The sequence below is a fragment of the Pteropus alecto genome, unplaced genomic scaffold, assembly GCF_000325575.1.
Source record: "Pteropus alecto unplaced genomic scaffold, ASM32557v1 scaffold14, whole genome shotgun sequence".
NCBI classification, from domain to species: Eukaryota; Metazoa; Chordata; class Mammalia; order Chiroptera; family Pteropodidae; genus Pteropus; species Pteropus alecto.
Genome location: NW_006436810.1, coordinates 4,485,519 through 4,499,507, shown reverse-complemented (window position 1 = coordinate 4,499,507; position 13,989 = coordinate 4,485,519). Strand labels below are relative to the sequence as shown.

At 34.3% G+C, this 13,989-nt stretch overlaps 1 protein-coding gene across 8 annotated transcripts in view; it reads left to right on the top strand.

Moving 5' to 3' along the window:
• TCF4 (transcription factor 4) overlaps positions 1-13,989 on the top strand; it is a 344,189-nt gene that overhangs the window by 2,578 nt on the left and 327,622 nt on the right. For 7 of the 8 annotated variants that reach the window (XM_015590849.2, XM_015590847.2, XM_015590845.2 and 4 more), the window contains exons 2-3: positions 115-206; positions 1,859-1,931. In XM_015590849.2, coding sequence (XP_015446335.1) covers positions 135-206; positions 1,859-1,931 — 145 coding nt within the window. In that variant the 5' untranslated portion in view covers positions 115-134. The remainder of the gene's footprint in view (positions 1-114; positions 207-1,858; positions 1,932-13,989) is intronic. The other variant, XM_025048142.1, reaches the window with a different exon arrangement.

Genomic DNA, 13,989 nt, shown 5'->3' with positions numbered 1-13,989 from the left:
CCCACCCACCCCCACATCCCCACCCCCAACCCCCCCAGTCTCCAAAAATCCGATTGTGTTTTCTCCAAGGATTGGGACTGGATTTTCTGATTGCGGTTATTTCCATGTTTCTAGGTTTGTGTGATTTTGCTAAAATGCATCACCAACAGCGAATGGCTGCCTTAGGGACGGACAAAGAGCTGAGTGATTTACTGGATTTCAGTGCGGTAAGAAAGAACGGTGGAAACTAACAACAGCTGTGGAAAAAACAAAACAAAACAAAAAACCCAAACACTTAGCTAGAAACCAATAAAAGACAGAAATCATTTTTAATTGGCTGAATCCTTGGTAAATGAAGGTCTTTTTGATAAGTTTTTAACTACAATTTTTTTGGGGGGTGTGATGGAAGATTCAAGCTTTTTTTTTTGAAAGTCTAATAACTTGCCTTGAATTCTCTACCCACCAACTCCCCCCAAATAATGGAATCTCACCCCAATGGAAAGGAAAAACAGACATCCCCTAAAATGGTAAATCACACCTAAAACTTGGCCTTATCTGAACAGTGAGAGTACTAATACTTTGCGCACAACTCATGTTATTTTATTTTATTTTTTTTTCTGAAAATGGAAAAGACAAAATAGGAGACCCAGTTGTCTCTTAAAGTTTTAAACTGACGATGCTTTGGATTAGTAGGACCTGTAGTTACCTAGCTACCTCCTTTCTTGGGATTCTGAATACTCATATGTATATGTTGGGCATACATTCTTTAGAGCCCTTTAGACTGGTTTAGTAAATTTCATAGTTATGAGATCAGTCAGTACAAAGCAGAACTTACACACTTGTGGAGTTTTACAGCTGTATTTGGTCCTTCTCCATCCCTTTGCTTCCCTTCCTCAAACCAAGTCTCGAACATGTCAGGGGAATTAATTCATTTTTAATGTCAGATGAGTTTGGTATGAGATGCATTTGTAAAGCAAAATAAAAAGAATCCACAAAACATAAATAAAATCCAAACCGCCTTCTAAGTGGGGCTCTTTCATGTCGCTGCTGCCGCTGCTGCTACTGCTGCCGCTGCTGCTGGTGCTGGTGCTGCTGCTGCTGCTCTTTCTAGACCTTCTTTTGGAGAAATGGCTTTCGGAAGTTTTGCCAGGAAACAGAGCTCCAGGCAGCTTTGTAGCCCCCTTTCTGCTTGCTGCACTTTCTCCATTCGTTCCTTTGCTTTTTGCAGGCTCTGACCCAGGGAAGGTGCGCATTATCCACTAGATACGTGGAAGAAGAGGGAAACCAATTAGGGTCGAAATAAATGCTGGAGAGAGAGGGAGTGAAAGAGAGTGAGAGTCAGAGTGAGAGAGAGAGAGAGAGAGAGAGTGTGTGTGTCTTGCTTCAAATTGTTCTCATGTTAGAGATGAAATGAGAATTTAGTGCAGGTGGCACTTTTATTTTTATTTGGGTTCACATATAACAGGCAAATCCTATACGGGATGGAAATGGACATTGCCACGTTTATGGCCAAGGTTTTCAATATAAAGCAAACAACTTTTTTTCTTCTCCTTTGTAAAACTAGTGTTTTCTATAGAGGCTGCTGCCCTTCAGACTGAATCTTGATAACATGGGGACTGTGTTTGTTTAAAACGTAGTAGCACTGCCTAATACTGGCCATCTAATGAACCTGAGGAAAAAGAAAGGAGTGGTGATGGGGTGGGGGGTGATTGGTAGTGTTGTGCCTGTTTTAGTTTGAAGTTGGATGGTGATGTATTTTACTATAACGAACCCTTAGCAAAAAGTCTAAGTTATGTGGTGAGAGTATGAGAGATCATTGACAAACTCTGAAGGCACAAATGTCTTCTTTTCAACAGTAATATTTCTTTGTTTCTTTTAGATGTTTTCACCTCCTGTGAGCAGTGGGAAAAATGGACCAACTTCTTTGGCAAGTGGACATTTTACTGGCTCAAGTATGTAAATTCTTTTCTTAGTGTGTAGTGAAATGTTCTTAGCTGTTTATTCACTCATTGTATATTTTTGGCTCTGTTGAAGTGTTCTGAAAAAGTCATTGAAATTTTAGTCTGTAATGATATGGTTATTTCATTATCTATCAGTGGTATAACTTACACAAAATGTCATCTTTTGCAAAATTAAAATTAGGTCTTTTTTTTTTAAATCATGGAAACTCTTAGAATTCCATCACTTAATTTAAAAGCAATTTTCTAATATAGTTGTAATCAAACATGTGAAGATAAGGCCAATGTTAACATGGAGGAATAAATTAATGTTCTCTATTTGAAAATAGAGGGGGGAAATCTAACTTTCATAAAAAGAGAAAATCCCTTGTAAGCAATATCAATTTTATTAGGTACTATGTATAATTAACCCTTTTAAGGAAATTAGCACTTAATTTTTCAGATGAATGCTGTGTAGTAAACCATAGCTGTAAATAGCCTCTTGCTAATCTGAGAGCTAAATTTGAATTCATTTGTATTTAAAATATCCTTTCTGATGCTTTAGCTGTTTCTTTTCCCTATGTGTTTATTTGTGCAATGAATTTTTGCTATATTTTAAGTTGCAAATTAGGAAGAACTTTCACATTTTATAAATGAAAGGTCTTTGGGTGATGCTTAAAAAAGACGTTAGCACTATCCACAAAGGAAACTGGGTGCGCAGTGATTGTCAGGCATCTAAGGAAGCGTTTTAATAGGGGGCTCTCTGAAGATCTCTTATTAAAAGTGAAAACTGGAAACATATTTATTTAAAATGTATTTGTTGTTTTGTCCAATGAATTTCATATCAGAAAGAGGCATACATTGCTGCCTGTTATGCTTTAGGTTCAAGGCTTAAATCCATTTATGCTGGTTAAACAGCTGCAATATTTTAGTTCTGCCTATGGTACATAACAGTACATTAGACAGAGTACTATTCTTAAGTCAGACTTAAATGTTGACATTTTTTAGCTATGAGATGCCAGTGGAATTGTCTGTTAGTTATTGAATATAATCTCACATCTCTTAATTTTTATAGCAGTGAAAGAAATCTGTTCACCTTTGATTTGTGTAATTGATATGTTTTTTATAAAATTAATTGGTCATTTAAAAATTGGTCATTTCCAAATAAGTTACTTCTGGTCACCATTAGTCTAAGAGAATTTTTGTCTCTATAATTTGATTTATAAAATATGAGATGGCTCTTTAGTTATATTTTATATTTTATTTTGGAGGGTCCACTTTGATTAAAGTATTATTGATCATATGTTTATGTTTTACTGTCCTGGACTTTATTATATTTTCTATTTAGTGACTTAAATATTTTTGTATTATTATATTTTCAAAATTTCTGTATTGTATTATTTGTACAACTTTAAAGTAAAGATGACTACAAGTGTCTCTTGTAGGAAAATTAATTTTTCATGTTAGACAGTATCGAAACAGTAACTAACTTTATCTGACCGTAATTTTTTCATGATTTTACTTAAGAAATGTATAGTTTAAATCTTGAAGTAGATTATGTCAGAAAGGTACAGAGACAGACTGCTTTCAAAATCAGTGCAAAATACTCTTGTATTTTGTAAAAACTGATGCATTTGGAGTAACTTAAATATATAAGTTTAGGTATGGCCGAATAAAGTGAGGTGATTTAAAAGCATGAAATTGTGTTACATTTAAAAAGACAACTGTGCATCTGGTCACTTTTCTATGTTCACATTTAAATAAAGTCCTGCCTATAATATGTAAGTGTTCAGAGGGAGTATAGGCTGAATAAGTATGAATATCTATTAATATATTTTGGTAAATGATCATATATTGAAACTTACATAGTTCTTAAGACAGTGTGTGTATATATTTGTACACACACACATACATACATATACATGCATATGTAAACTTACACAGAGATTTCATCCTTACTGAGACATTTATGGTATTTCTAATGAAGCTATTATAATTATTTTTAAAGTGTCGAACTTTAAGTTACTTACATTTTACCACAGGTGTAATTGTCAGGCCCAGTGTTTACTTGTGAAGGTAAAAAGTGTAGTGTCTATTTTGTTCAGGCTGCTGGTTTGAAAATTCAAGGTATTCATCAATGCAGTGTGATGGTGATTAAAATATATAGGGTACAGATTAGAGTGTTGGTTTTTCTCATTCATTTGATACATATTTGAACACAGGGCTATTAGTGAAGAAAATGGCTTACAATTTCCACTAGATAAGATAAAGAATTTATCCACAAAGATAAACTTCTTTTAAAGCATAACAAATAAAAAAATCAGGAAAAGTGCATTTTGCCCTTTAACTGGAAGAATGAACTAGCTAACTTTGAAAAGAAAAATAATGTTCTAAATTTACTTCAGGTTAATATCCGTTGTCCTGAGTGGACTCAGATGTCACTTTCATGGGTAGCTTTTGAAACTTGGGTCAAGGAATAAAAGATCTAGACTATAAGTAAACTGTTCCTATTTAGAAAATCAGCTATATTTTTTCAGTGAGGCATGATAATGTTTCATGTTTAAAGTTCCCAATAGCTTTTGATTCCATTAATATAGGATGCTCCATTGTGATTTGCAATGTGAGATTTAAATAAAGTGTGGCCATATTCCCTTTAATCTTTCATTTCACAAACATGGTTTTTCCTACCACCTTAAGAAATGGGAAGGCTGCTAGGGAGAATGGAATGTAACCTGAGCTACAGCCTGACATTCCCAGGGAGCATTTTTCACATGAAAGGCTTTTGTCAGCCCAGGAAAGGACCAGCAGTTTTTGTTTGATGTTTGCAGGTGTTCAGCAGAGAGCACTAAAACAATTCAGCCATGATAGTTCAGAGCTGAGATGACCTTAACGGGAGATTGGTGGGCTCTGGAATTATTTTTAAGAAATAGTTGTAATCCATATGGTAACTTATACAAAGGGATTTAATATCCGTTATATCATTGATCTTAAAACAAACTAAAAGCATCCACATGCCTGGATAATTGAAAAATTATTCTCATTAAAATATAGGATGGCAAAGTTACCAAAAGAAAAAAAATGTACTTAGAGTCTGTAATTTATTGATGAACAGGGGTTTAATTCTCTAATATTACAAAAATACTATTTACTTGGTTACCTTCGAGTTTTTATAAGCAAAAGAGAAACATACTAGCTTTAGCATCTTATTAAAAAGTAATTTTTCAGTTGGGCCACTGAAATTATCTATATTCAAGAGCAGCACTGGCCACATCTGTTACATGTATTTACAGTCAGTCTGTGATGGATACTACATCTTCCTCCCTTAGTTTAAAAGTTGAACTTTTTTCTCTGTTACTGTTTAGTTTTACTTAGGTGTTGAGCATTTGTTAAAGATTGCCAAATGAATGGGTCTTTGAACAATTAAGAATAGTAGTAAAACAAACCACATTCCTGTTGTGGTCATTTTTGGAAGAAGAAAAACATTTTTTGATGTTCATACAAGTTAGTTAACCTTTATCTACATGACACCAAAACGACACATCAATTTAGTAAATTCATTGAGAATAATTCAAGGGGTAATACTTTATCACAGAGGAAATTCAAATGGTCAGCATGCTGAATTAATTTTCATCCATACCAGTTTGAACTCATGTTTATAGCATGAAAAAAATTATCTCCCCTTACAGGTATTTGTTGAGTAGAGATTTTTAATACTGTGTGTGTGTGTGAGCGTGTATGTGTTTAAACAGCCTTACTATTATAGCACAATTCATCATGTTGGTGTGGATATTTGTAAAGAGCAGAGTAATTTAATAGGTTAAAAATAAACAAAGTGGTATTAAACCCATTATGTGAGGATCATGGAATTTGGGGGATAGAAACCCCTAGGAAATATACTGCCCAGTGCCTTTTCTTGTATAGCCAAGAAAAACTGAGGCCCAAGTTAAGGAGTTTCTGTGTCTTTATTTGCTATTCTTAAAAATCAAGTTTTGATTTGCTAATTCTCTGTAGCACTGCAAATCCTTTATTGGAATGACGTTGGTTTCGCTACTATGTTTCTGTAGTTTATATTGCTAGTAGAGTATCAGGGTTTGCCTGCTGATGTTTGTGTATACAAATGCTCTGCATGTGCATGTGCCCTTTGAATGCTTTTTAAGGTTTGGAGCTGAATTTTGGTTTATCGATCATTCTCTTTTGCCTGATCTTCCCTTTGACTATTTGCAAGATGTTAGATTGAGTAATAGGGTGTGAAAGCACATGGCACTGATAAAATTAAAGTGCTTCTTAATATGCCAAGTGATATACTATACACCTTATATTTATTGTATGTTTTAAATCTTAACATGAACCCAGTGAGATGCAAGGATTACCATGCTCAATTCATAGATGAGGCAACTGAGATTTGGAGATGTTAAACAACTTTCTCTCAAGGCAGTCAAGTAATGAATTAAGTTTTAAATTTGGATCTACTAGCTTAATATCCTTTTTACACCACACACTCACAAACACACACAGAGTCAGGTATAGATTTTTTTTTTTCAGGATTATGTAGGGATAAAAATATATTATTGAGTCCTGGCATGCAATACTATTCCTGATCTTTACATTAGATAAGCATTTTTTAAAAACATTTAAGATAATGATATAAACCATGCTCATCACTTTTCCTGCCTTAGTATCTGGATAAGCTAGCCTTCTAATTTATGTTGGGTTTCAGTGTGATTTAGTGTGTTTCTTTATTAGTATTGTTATTATTATTATTATTACAAAGAAAATATAGTAGATATTTTCAAAGTTGTGCTTTCATTGAACTGTAAATCAACAGTCTGCGTGGGTGGCAGCGAAAATATTTTGTTTTCAGTTATTTTTATGTACCTAATCAAACCAAAAGTTGAGGTAACAAAGACTGCTCTGTTAATAACTATAAAATAAACATTTCCTGTCTTTAACTATAAAAGAAGTTTTGCAGTTCATTGTTAGATCTTTGAAACTTAATATCCAAGAACAATAATGCTAAATTCTATCAGCATCTCTAAAATAAGCAGTATTGAAGTTTTGATATGTCTATTACCAGACATGTGCTTAAAATGTTACGTTTTCTAAATTCAGAAGGAAGAAGCAGTACTCTATTTGACACTGACTTAAGTAAATAAAATGCATTAAACAAACGTGGGGATCCAAGCTCTGTTGAGACTGAAATGTTTAACATTTTTGACAGCATCAGCAAATTATCTTTACCCTACTATTGTAATGAGGAAATCACTTAAATAACAGATGAACAGCTAAGTCACATAAACATATATAATAGAACTATGTAATGAAAGTTTATGCTGTTAATTGCTCGAATCTGTCTTAAATGCTTAGAATCATGAAGCAGTAAAGACTGTCATATAAACAGTTTTGTTTTGAGCTTAAAATTATTCCTTTTTGCTTTCATCTGCTATGATAAACAAAGTAATTTTGTAAGCTTTACAGATCAAACATTTACTCCTAATGGTAAACTACATTTTATATTGGAAGTTTGCAACCTCGTCCAAGGCATACAGTTGAGTCCTGGTGGCCCCAGGCCTGTGATTTTCAATGTTTAGTATTATGATGCTATTTAGATCTGTTCCCATAAGCCAAGATAACAGATCTTAAGTTGCCTAATAAGGAACATGGTGTGTTTTGAAATGTTCTTCAGTTTACAAGTCTTGAACCAAAATGTTCTTGGCCAAACCTTTAGAATTTTTATCTATATATTCAGTAAGTCAGATCTTGCACAGACATAGGATCAAAATGAAGCTAGATAGAAACAGAAAAAAAAACCCCAACACCTTTCTTTCTTTTTTTTCATATTTTATGAGCTATTTTGTATGACCAGGTGTTCTTCCAAGTTAGATAGTACTAAATATTAGAGAAATTAAAGCACATCATACTTTTTTTTTTAAAGGTTGCTTTTGTTACTGGTACTCCTGTTATTCTGAATAAATTTTTTAAAATTGACCACCAGGTTTATAAGCTTACATGTGGGTTATGCATTTTCTAAATCTGTGAGCCCACTTAGACTCAGCAGTAAAGTATACACATGAATTTCAGGTGTATACTTTGAGCCATATGTCTCACTGTTTATGAGAGAGACTTAAGAGAAGTAGCAATTTAATTTTTAGAGAAGATTGGTAACACTTTGTTATAATTAATATATATGTATTTTTTATGTCAGACTCACAGAAATAGCAAAAGTATTGAAAAAGGTTGTTATGTTTACTTACATTTCAAAAATAAATAAAGCCCAGTTAATCAGCATATTAAATATCCAGGTGTGTTTAAAATCAGTTTATGTGGATAAATTTCAAGGCTGTAAGAAAGTATTTTATTTAAAGGTGCAGCTACACTATTGCTCAAATGGATGCTTTTGTACTTTTGTGTGACAATTAACATTTAATGAATGACTTTCTAGACTGCCATTGGTGGTAATTACTATATGTGGTTTATTAACTGTGATCCATTGTTGGATGTGCCTGTATTGATTTGTTTTGCAAACAACTCTTCACACGTTCAGCAGTATTTGTGCATTAGTTTTTAAAGAACCTATTTCATTTGCTGATGCTGATATTGCCTCTAAAAATTTTAGCTAATAAATCCTCAGGTACTAGAATGTCTCTTTGACTGGAGTGATTTTAATTGAATTAAAAATACATCAACTTTTAAGCAAAAAAAATTTGTACTTAGATCTTCAGGGAATCCCAAAGAAACTATACATTATTGTTTCTCACGTAAATAATTTATAGAAATTTAGATTTATAGAAGATTTTAGAGTTGCTCTATTATTTTTGCGGCAAAGAGCCAGGGTTTGGGAGGGTTAAATGTCTTTCGCCCAAATCATACAGTTGGTTATTTGGCTATGATAGGACACAAATACAGATGTCCTGACCCACTGGTTAGGGACCCCATGCTGCTTTTAATTAAGGTTTGGACTCAATCCGTTGATATCAACTTTATGTTTTTTAAGAAGAAGAAAACTTGTATAATCTACCATTTCTAAAAAAAATAATAAAAATTTAGACTGTGAGAGATGGACATTGTAATCCAGCTCACTTGTCATCACGTGTTCTAATTTGGCTAAGGCAGTTGACGAATAACTGTTAAAATGTATTGTGTTATTAAAAATAACACAGTAAGACCCATGATTAAATATCAGAGCTGTAATTTAATCTCAAGGGTTCTGGTGCTGTTCATAAACCATTTGGCTTTTTTTTCTGTAACAGATGACGTCAAAATACAGCTTGATTGAATTATGACCCTGGGTCACAGGAGCACCTGCTTGTGCTTCTCTACTTCATGGCCTGTCAGCATTTCCATTACAAACTTTTTTCTGCTTTGACATTTCTAACTTCGAGTAGTTAAACTAGACCGATGGTTGGCATATAAACTTTTAGTCCCCTGGGAAAAGACTATTTTTTCCAATAAAACAGAGAAGGTGACGACAAAGCCCCATTACAAAATACCTTTTAGAATGTTCTTCCTTGCTTTAATCTTCCATTAATTTAAACATTCCTTTTGGGGGTACTTAGCTGAACTGCAGGGCATCTAAATGGAAGGTTTTTAATCTCAAGTTTCTTAGGCCAAGTCTTAAATATAAGATAACTAGAGACTGTTAAACTAGAAAAAGATCTACCTTCTATGAAGGAGGATATTAAAAAGTGATAGCTCTGGACACTCTGGGTTTCATATTGTGTGACATACTGACATGCAAGACATAGAAAACATGCAAATTGACATACCTTGTCCATAATTACTTTTATATTTAAGATGAGTATAAACGGATAATGAATGGTTTAAAAAGGTATATTTATTTATATACCTGGGGACTTTTGGCCGAGCTTCCGTTTTGCCCTTCGTGTTTTAATATGTAGGCAATGGAGATAGGATATTGTTTTTATCTACCTAGCTAGTTATTTCTCTACCTATTGTAATTCTTACGAGGGCTCGTCTAATATATATTTTTAGTACATGCTGTCTACAGATCCTTGTGTTAGTAATTATACCACATAGAAGGCTTTGTGGGACATAAGTCCTGCTCCAAGAGGGCATATTTTCTGACAGGAAAGAATAGGAAACCACATTTATAATTAATACTAAGTCTCCAGAACACAAGTGTCATTTGTGTTGTGGGAGTTTAGATAAATAAAAACTGATGTCTTGCTGGGGGATAATAATAAAAGCCTCACAGAAAAATTGACTCTGATACCTGAAGGGGCGGTAGAATTTTGGCATGGAGGCATTGGGACAGAGCATCTGATATTAAGATCATTGTGGGCAGGCACAGAGAAAGGCCATTGTAAAGGCTGGATTACGGAGAACGCTCAGGAAGAAAGAACACCTCAGCTCCGCAGTGGAGTCAGCTCTGGGCAAGGCACCTGCAGTGAATTCCAGGCAAACATCTGTCTTGGATGCCTGTTTTTTTTTTTTCTTTCATGATTTTGGGATTTCCTTGGGGGGGTTAGAGATTATAATCCAGTTCCTTCCAAAATAATATGTTTTTAATGGTAGTGTCAGGGTGGAAATTGAGGTTTTTATGTTCTCATTTCTGAATTCTTCCTGTTATATCATTCAGCAATCGAAATTTTCTTGAGCCAAAATGATAGTTACTTTGGCGAAAATTATTTATTTAATCGAATTCTGGAAATCTAGATTCTTTTCAGTGTTTGCTGCTAAATAGCTATTTCATGTTGACAAAGTGATAGAACCTCAAAGCATGCATCCTAAAACTGAAAAACAAATTTGAAACTCTTCAGTACACTTCAAGGAATGTTTTATACTATACTTAAAAATATTTCCAGATTGCAAAAATTCATCATAATTTTTATTATTATCACTGCCATCACCATTACCACTGCCACATCTTTTGGTTCTAAAGCTAGCAGGGAAATGTGATAGTTATTATTGCCATATAATATATTCTTAAATGCATTTTAAAAATGTTCCCAAAGATATTGTGACCTTAGCCAAAACTTAATAATGTTTGTAAAAACATTATAGAACGGTCATATATACCTTTGGATAAAAATCTATCACAGTTATATCACAAATAGGAAATATATATCTAAATATCATCCTCTCCTCAAGTATTGATGAGTTCAGGTTAAGGTGTCTTTCTCTGTGACCTCCAAGAATTTTAATGCGGCATGCGCTTCCAGTTTCCACAAGAAGCCAGTAATTCAATTGATGGTTGAAATAGGCTTAGGAAGAATTTATTAATAAATGATTGTGTTTGCTACAGTATATAAAAAAGACTTTTATGACAAAGAATTTTAGACCCATTTTTAAAAAATGTCAGTTACAAACCTATGTATTCCCAAAACTACTTCTTCACTTAAAAAAAAGGGGGATTTATATTGGACTGTTTTGCAACCCTCGACTTTAAACTCAGAAACAATTTGGTCATCCAGTGGTAATAATAATACAGGATTGAATGTACAATTTCATATATAATCCATTTGTAATTTTGAAAAGAAAAACCAAACAATATCAATTTCAATTCTTGTTCAAATAATAGTTCTTTGTTGTGTGCCTTCTTGAACATCATTGTCTACTGGCTGGTGTCCCATAACACTGAATCCTTTTCTGTTCTCCTGTGGGCACTGTGATTCTTCATCTAGTTACTTTTAGCCACAAGGTTAATTTTTCTTTTGCCATCTATTTTTCCCTTAATTTTGTTAACTCTTTTCAGCCCATGTAGAAATATTTCTCTTTTACATGGGATGTATGTTTGCATTGTCCCACTTCTGCAGGAATTCTGTACTTTACTCCTTAGTAATTTTGGTAGAATTGGATAAGGTGAGAAATACTTCCTAATCACTTTAATTAATTTTACTTTAAACATTCAGTTGTTGTGTAAGGTCTGATTGTTTAAAGAATGTTGAAAACTTCAGAAAAGTGAAAGGGAAACATGTGTATCATGCTATATTTTTTTTCAGGGTGAATGTTTCACTGGTGTAGCAATTGAATTCTTAAGAATTAGTAATTTTCATTTATTCATTTGTCTATACATTCATTCATTCGTTCAATAAATGGTTTTTTGAGATTCAAGGTAAGTTACAGTGCTAGATACTATGGTGATACAAAGAAGAAAAAATTTCAGCTTTAGCATTGTAATTGGAGCACGACATTGCTGTTGTTTTGGTTAAAGTTCTACAGTGATTCAGTAGGAAAGTACTTTTAAAATTAGTGATGTTGAAATATAGACTGTTTTAAAAGATACTTTTCAAATATAACTAAGTATAGACTTCATATTTCCAATTGAAACATAGAAATCCTAGAATCTGTACATGCGTGTTTCTATATGAGTATAAAGAAATGAGAATGGATTTGAATGATTATGGAAATTGGACCTTGAAGAGTACTGTTATGAATGTACTTCCACATTTAGTACCAGAGACTCTTTGGGAGGCATGACAGTTATGTTCCATTTGTCCTTTTTGAGCAGAAATTAAAATTTGAATTTACAGATAGTACTCATTTACTTCAAGAGCACTAGATATGCACACTTATCTTTTTTATTCCCACACTTGAACTTTTATATTTATTTTTAAATTTATATGCAGAAAAAGTTATTTACTTTTAAAATTAAATAATTATTTATTGAGCCTCTACCATGTGTCAGGACTATGCTAAGTGCTGGAAGTAAAATGATGAGCAAGACAGATAAGTTCCTGCATGGACTAAATTTTGGGAACACGCAGTAACTGAAAAATCAATCAAAGAAGTGTCCAGTTCTACATTTGAGAGGTGTGCGACATTAGACGAGTTTGCAGTATGGCTATCTGACCAAGCCCAGCAGTCTGGAGAGGCTTTCCTGAGGCTGGGACACCTGAACTGAGGTCTGACAAATGAAGAGTTAGGTGGGCTGGGGCGATAGGTTCCATGCAGAGAATGGGGCAGGATAGTTGGGAAGGGGCCAGAACATGATTTGAACTAGGCTGGGGAGGACAGTAAGGGCCACATCATGCAAGGCTGAGCAGTAGGAGGCCTTTGCAGTGTGCTGTCGATGGGATTTGTGCCTGAGAACACTGACTGCAGCCTGGAACATAGACCTCAAGGGTAGTCAGTGTGGGTGGCCCAAACCAAGTTGTGAGGCTTCTGCAGAAATCTAGGTGAAAGGTGGAGTTACTGGTCCTACAGTGTGGATGGTGAAGTTGGAGAATTAACTATAGACTTTATTTGAAATCTGTGACTCTAGCCCCGTGGGAAGCATCCATCGTGGGTAATTGCTTTGTGTGTGTTTGTGTGTGTGTGAAATTTCCTATAAATTTTAAAACTTGAAAATCTACTATACTTTACATTCTAACAATAACTGAGACCTAATTCACCTACCAGGCAATATCCACTTCCTTTTTAGTAACCATGCACCAAAGAAGTGATTTTTATTTTCTGAGGAGACTGGTAGATTGATTTTCACAATTCTATTATGAGACGATGCAGAAGTGGAAGTGGGAGACTGAGGCAAAAGTACTCTTCTTTCTTACTTAATGGTCTTCAGTAATTATGTACCATTTAGGCTTCCTATAGCTCACGTTCTTATTACCAGTAAACGTGACGGTTTAGTACAACCTGTTGAATTCATTGAACTTTAGGAGGGTAGTTTGATTTATATGCTATTCTGCTTAGAGATCAAAACACTATTATTTGATTGTATTTTTTCCGAGGTGGCCCATGGGGGAAAATGATCAGTTAACTTTTCATTAGGAACCAAACGAAGCTTCCCACTTTACACGCCCCAGCTAATGTCCTGCCTCACTCATCTGAAGACGGCCTCCCTCTTTCACTTTGACCATCTCACTCTTTCTCAGCCTTCCTTCCCCCTCCTTTCCCTCCATTTTCTCAGTAATCTTAGTTTTTACTATTGTGAGTCACCTCTCAAACCAGTGTGCTTGTTAGTTCATTTTAGTTAGGAAAAATATTGTCATCCTTGTGATATATTTACTGTTCAAGTTGAAGAAAAAATGGTTTCCTCTTTCCGTATGTCTGTCTGCCCCCTGACCACCACCACCCCCATCTTTGCTTAGCCCACTAGCTAGAGCGTTGGGTTAAC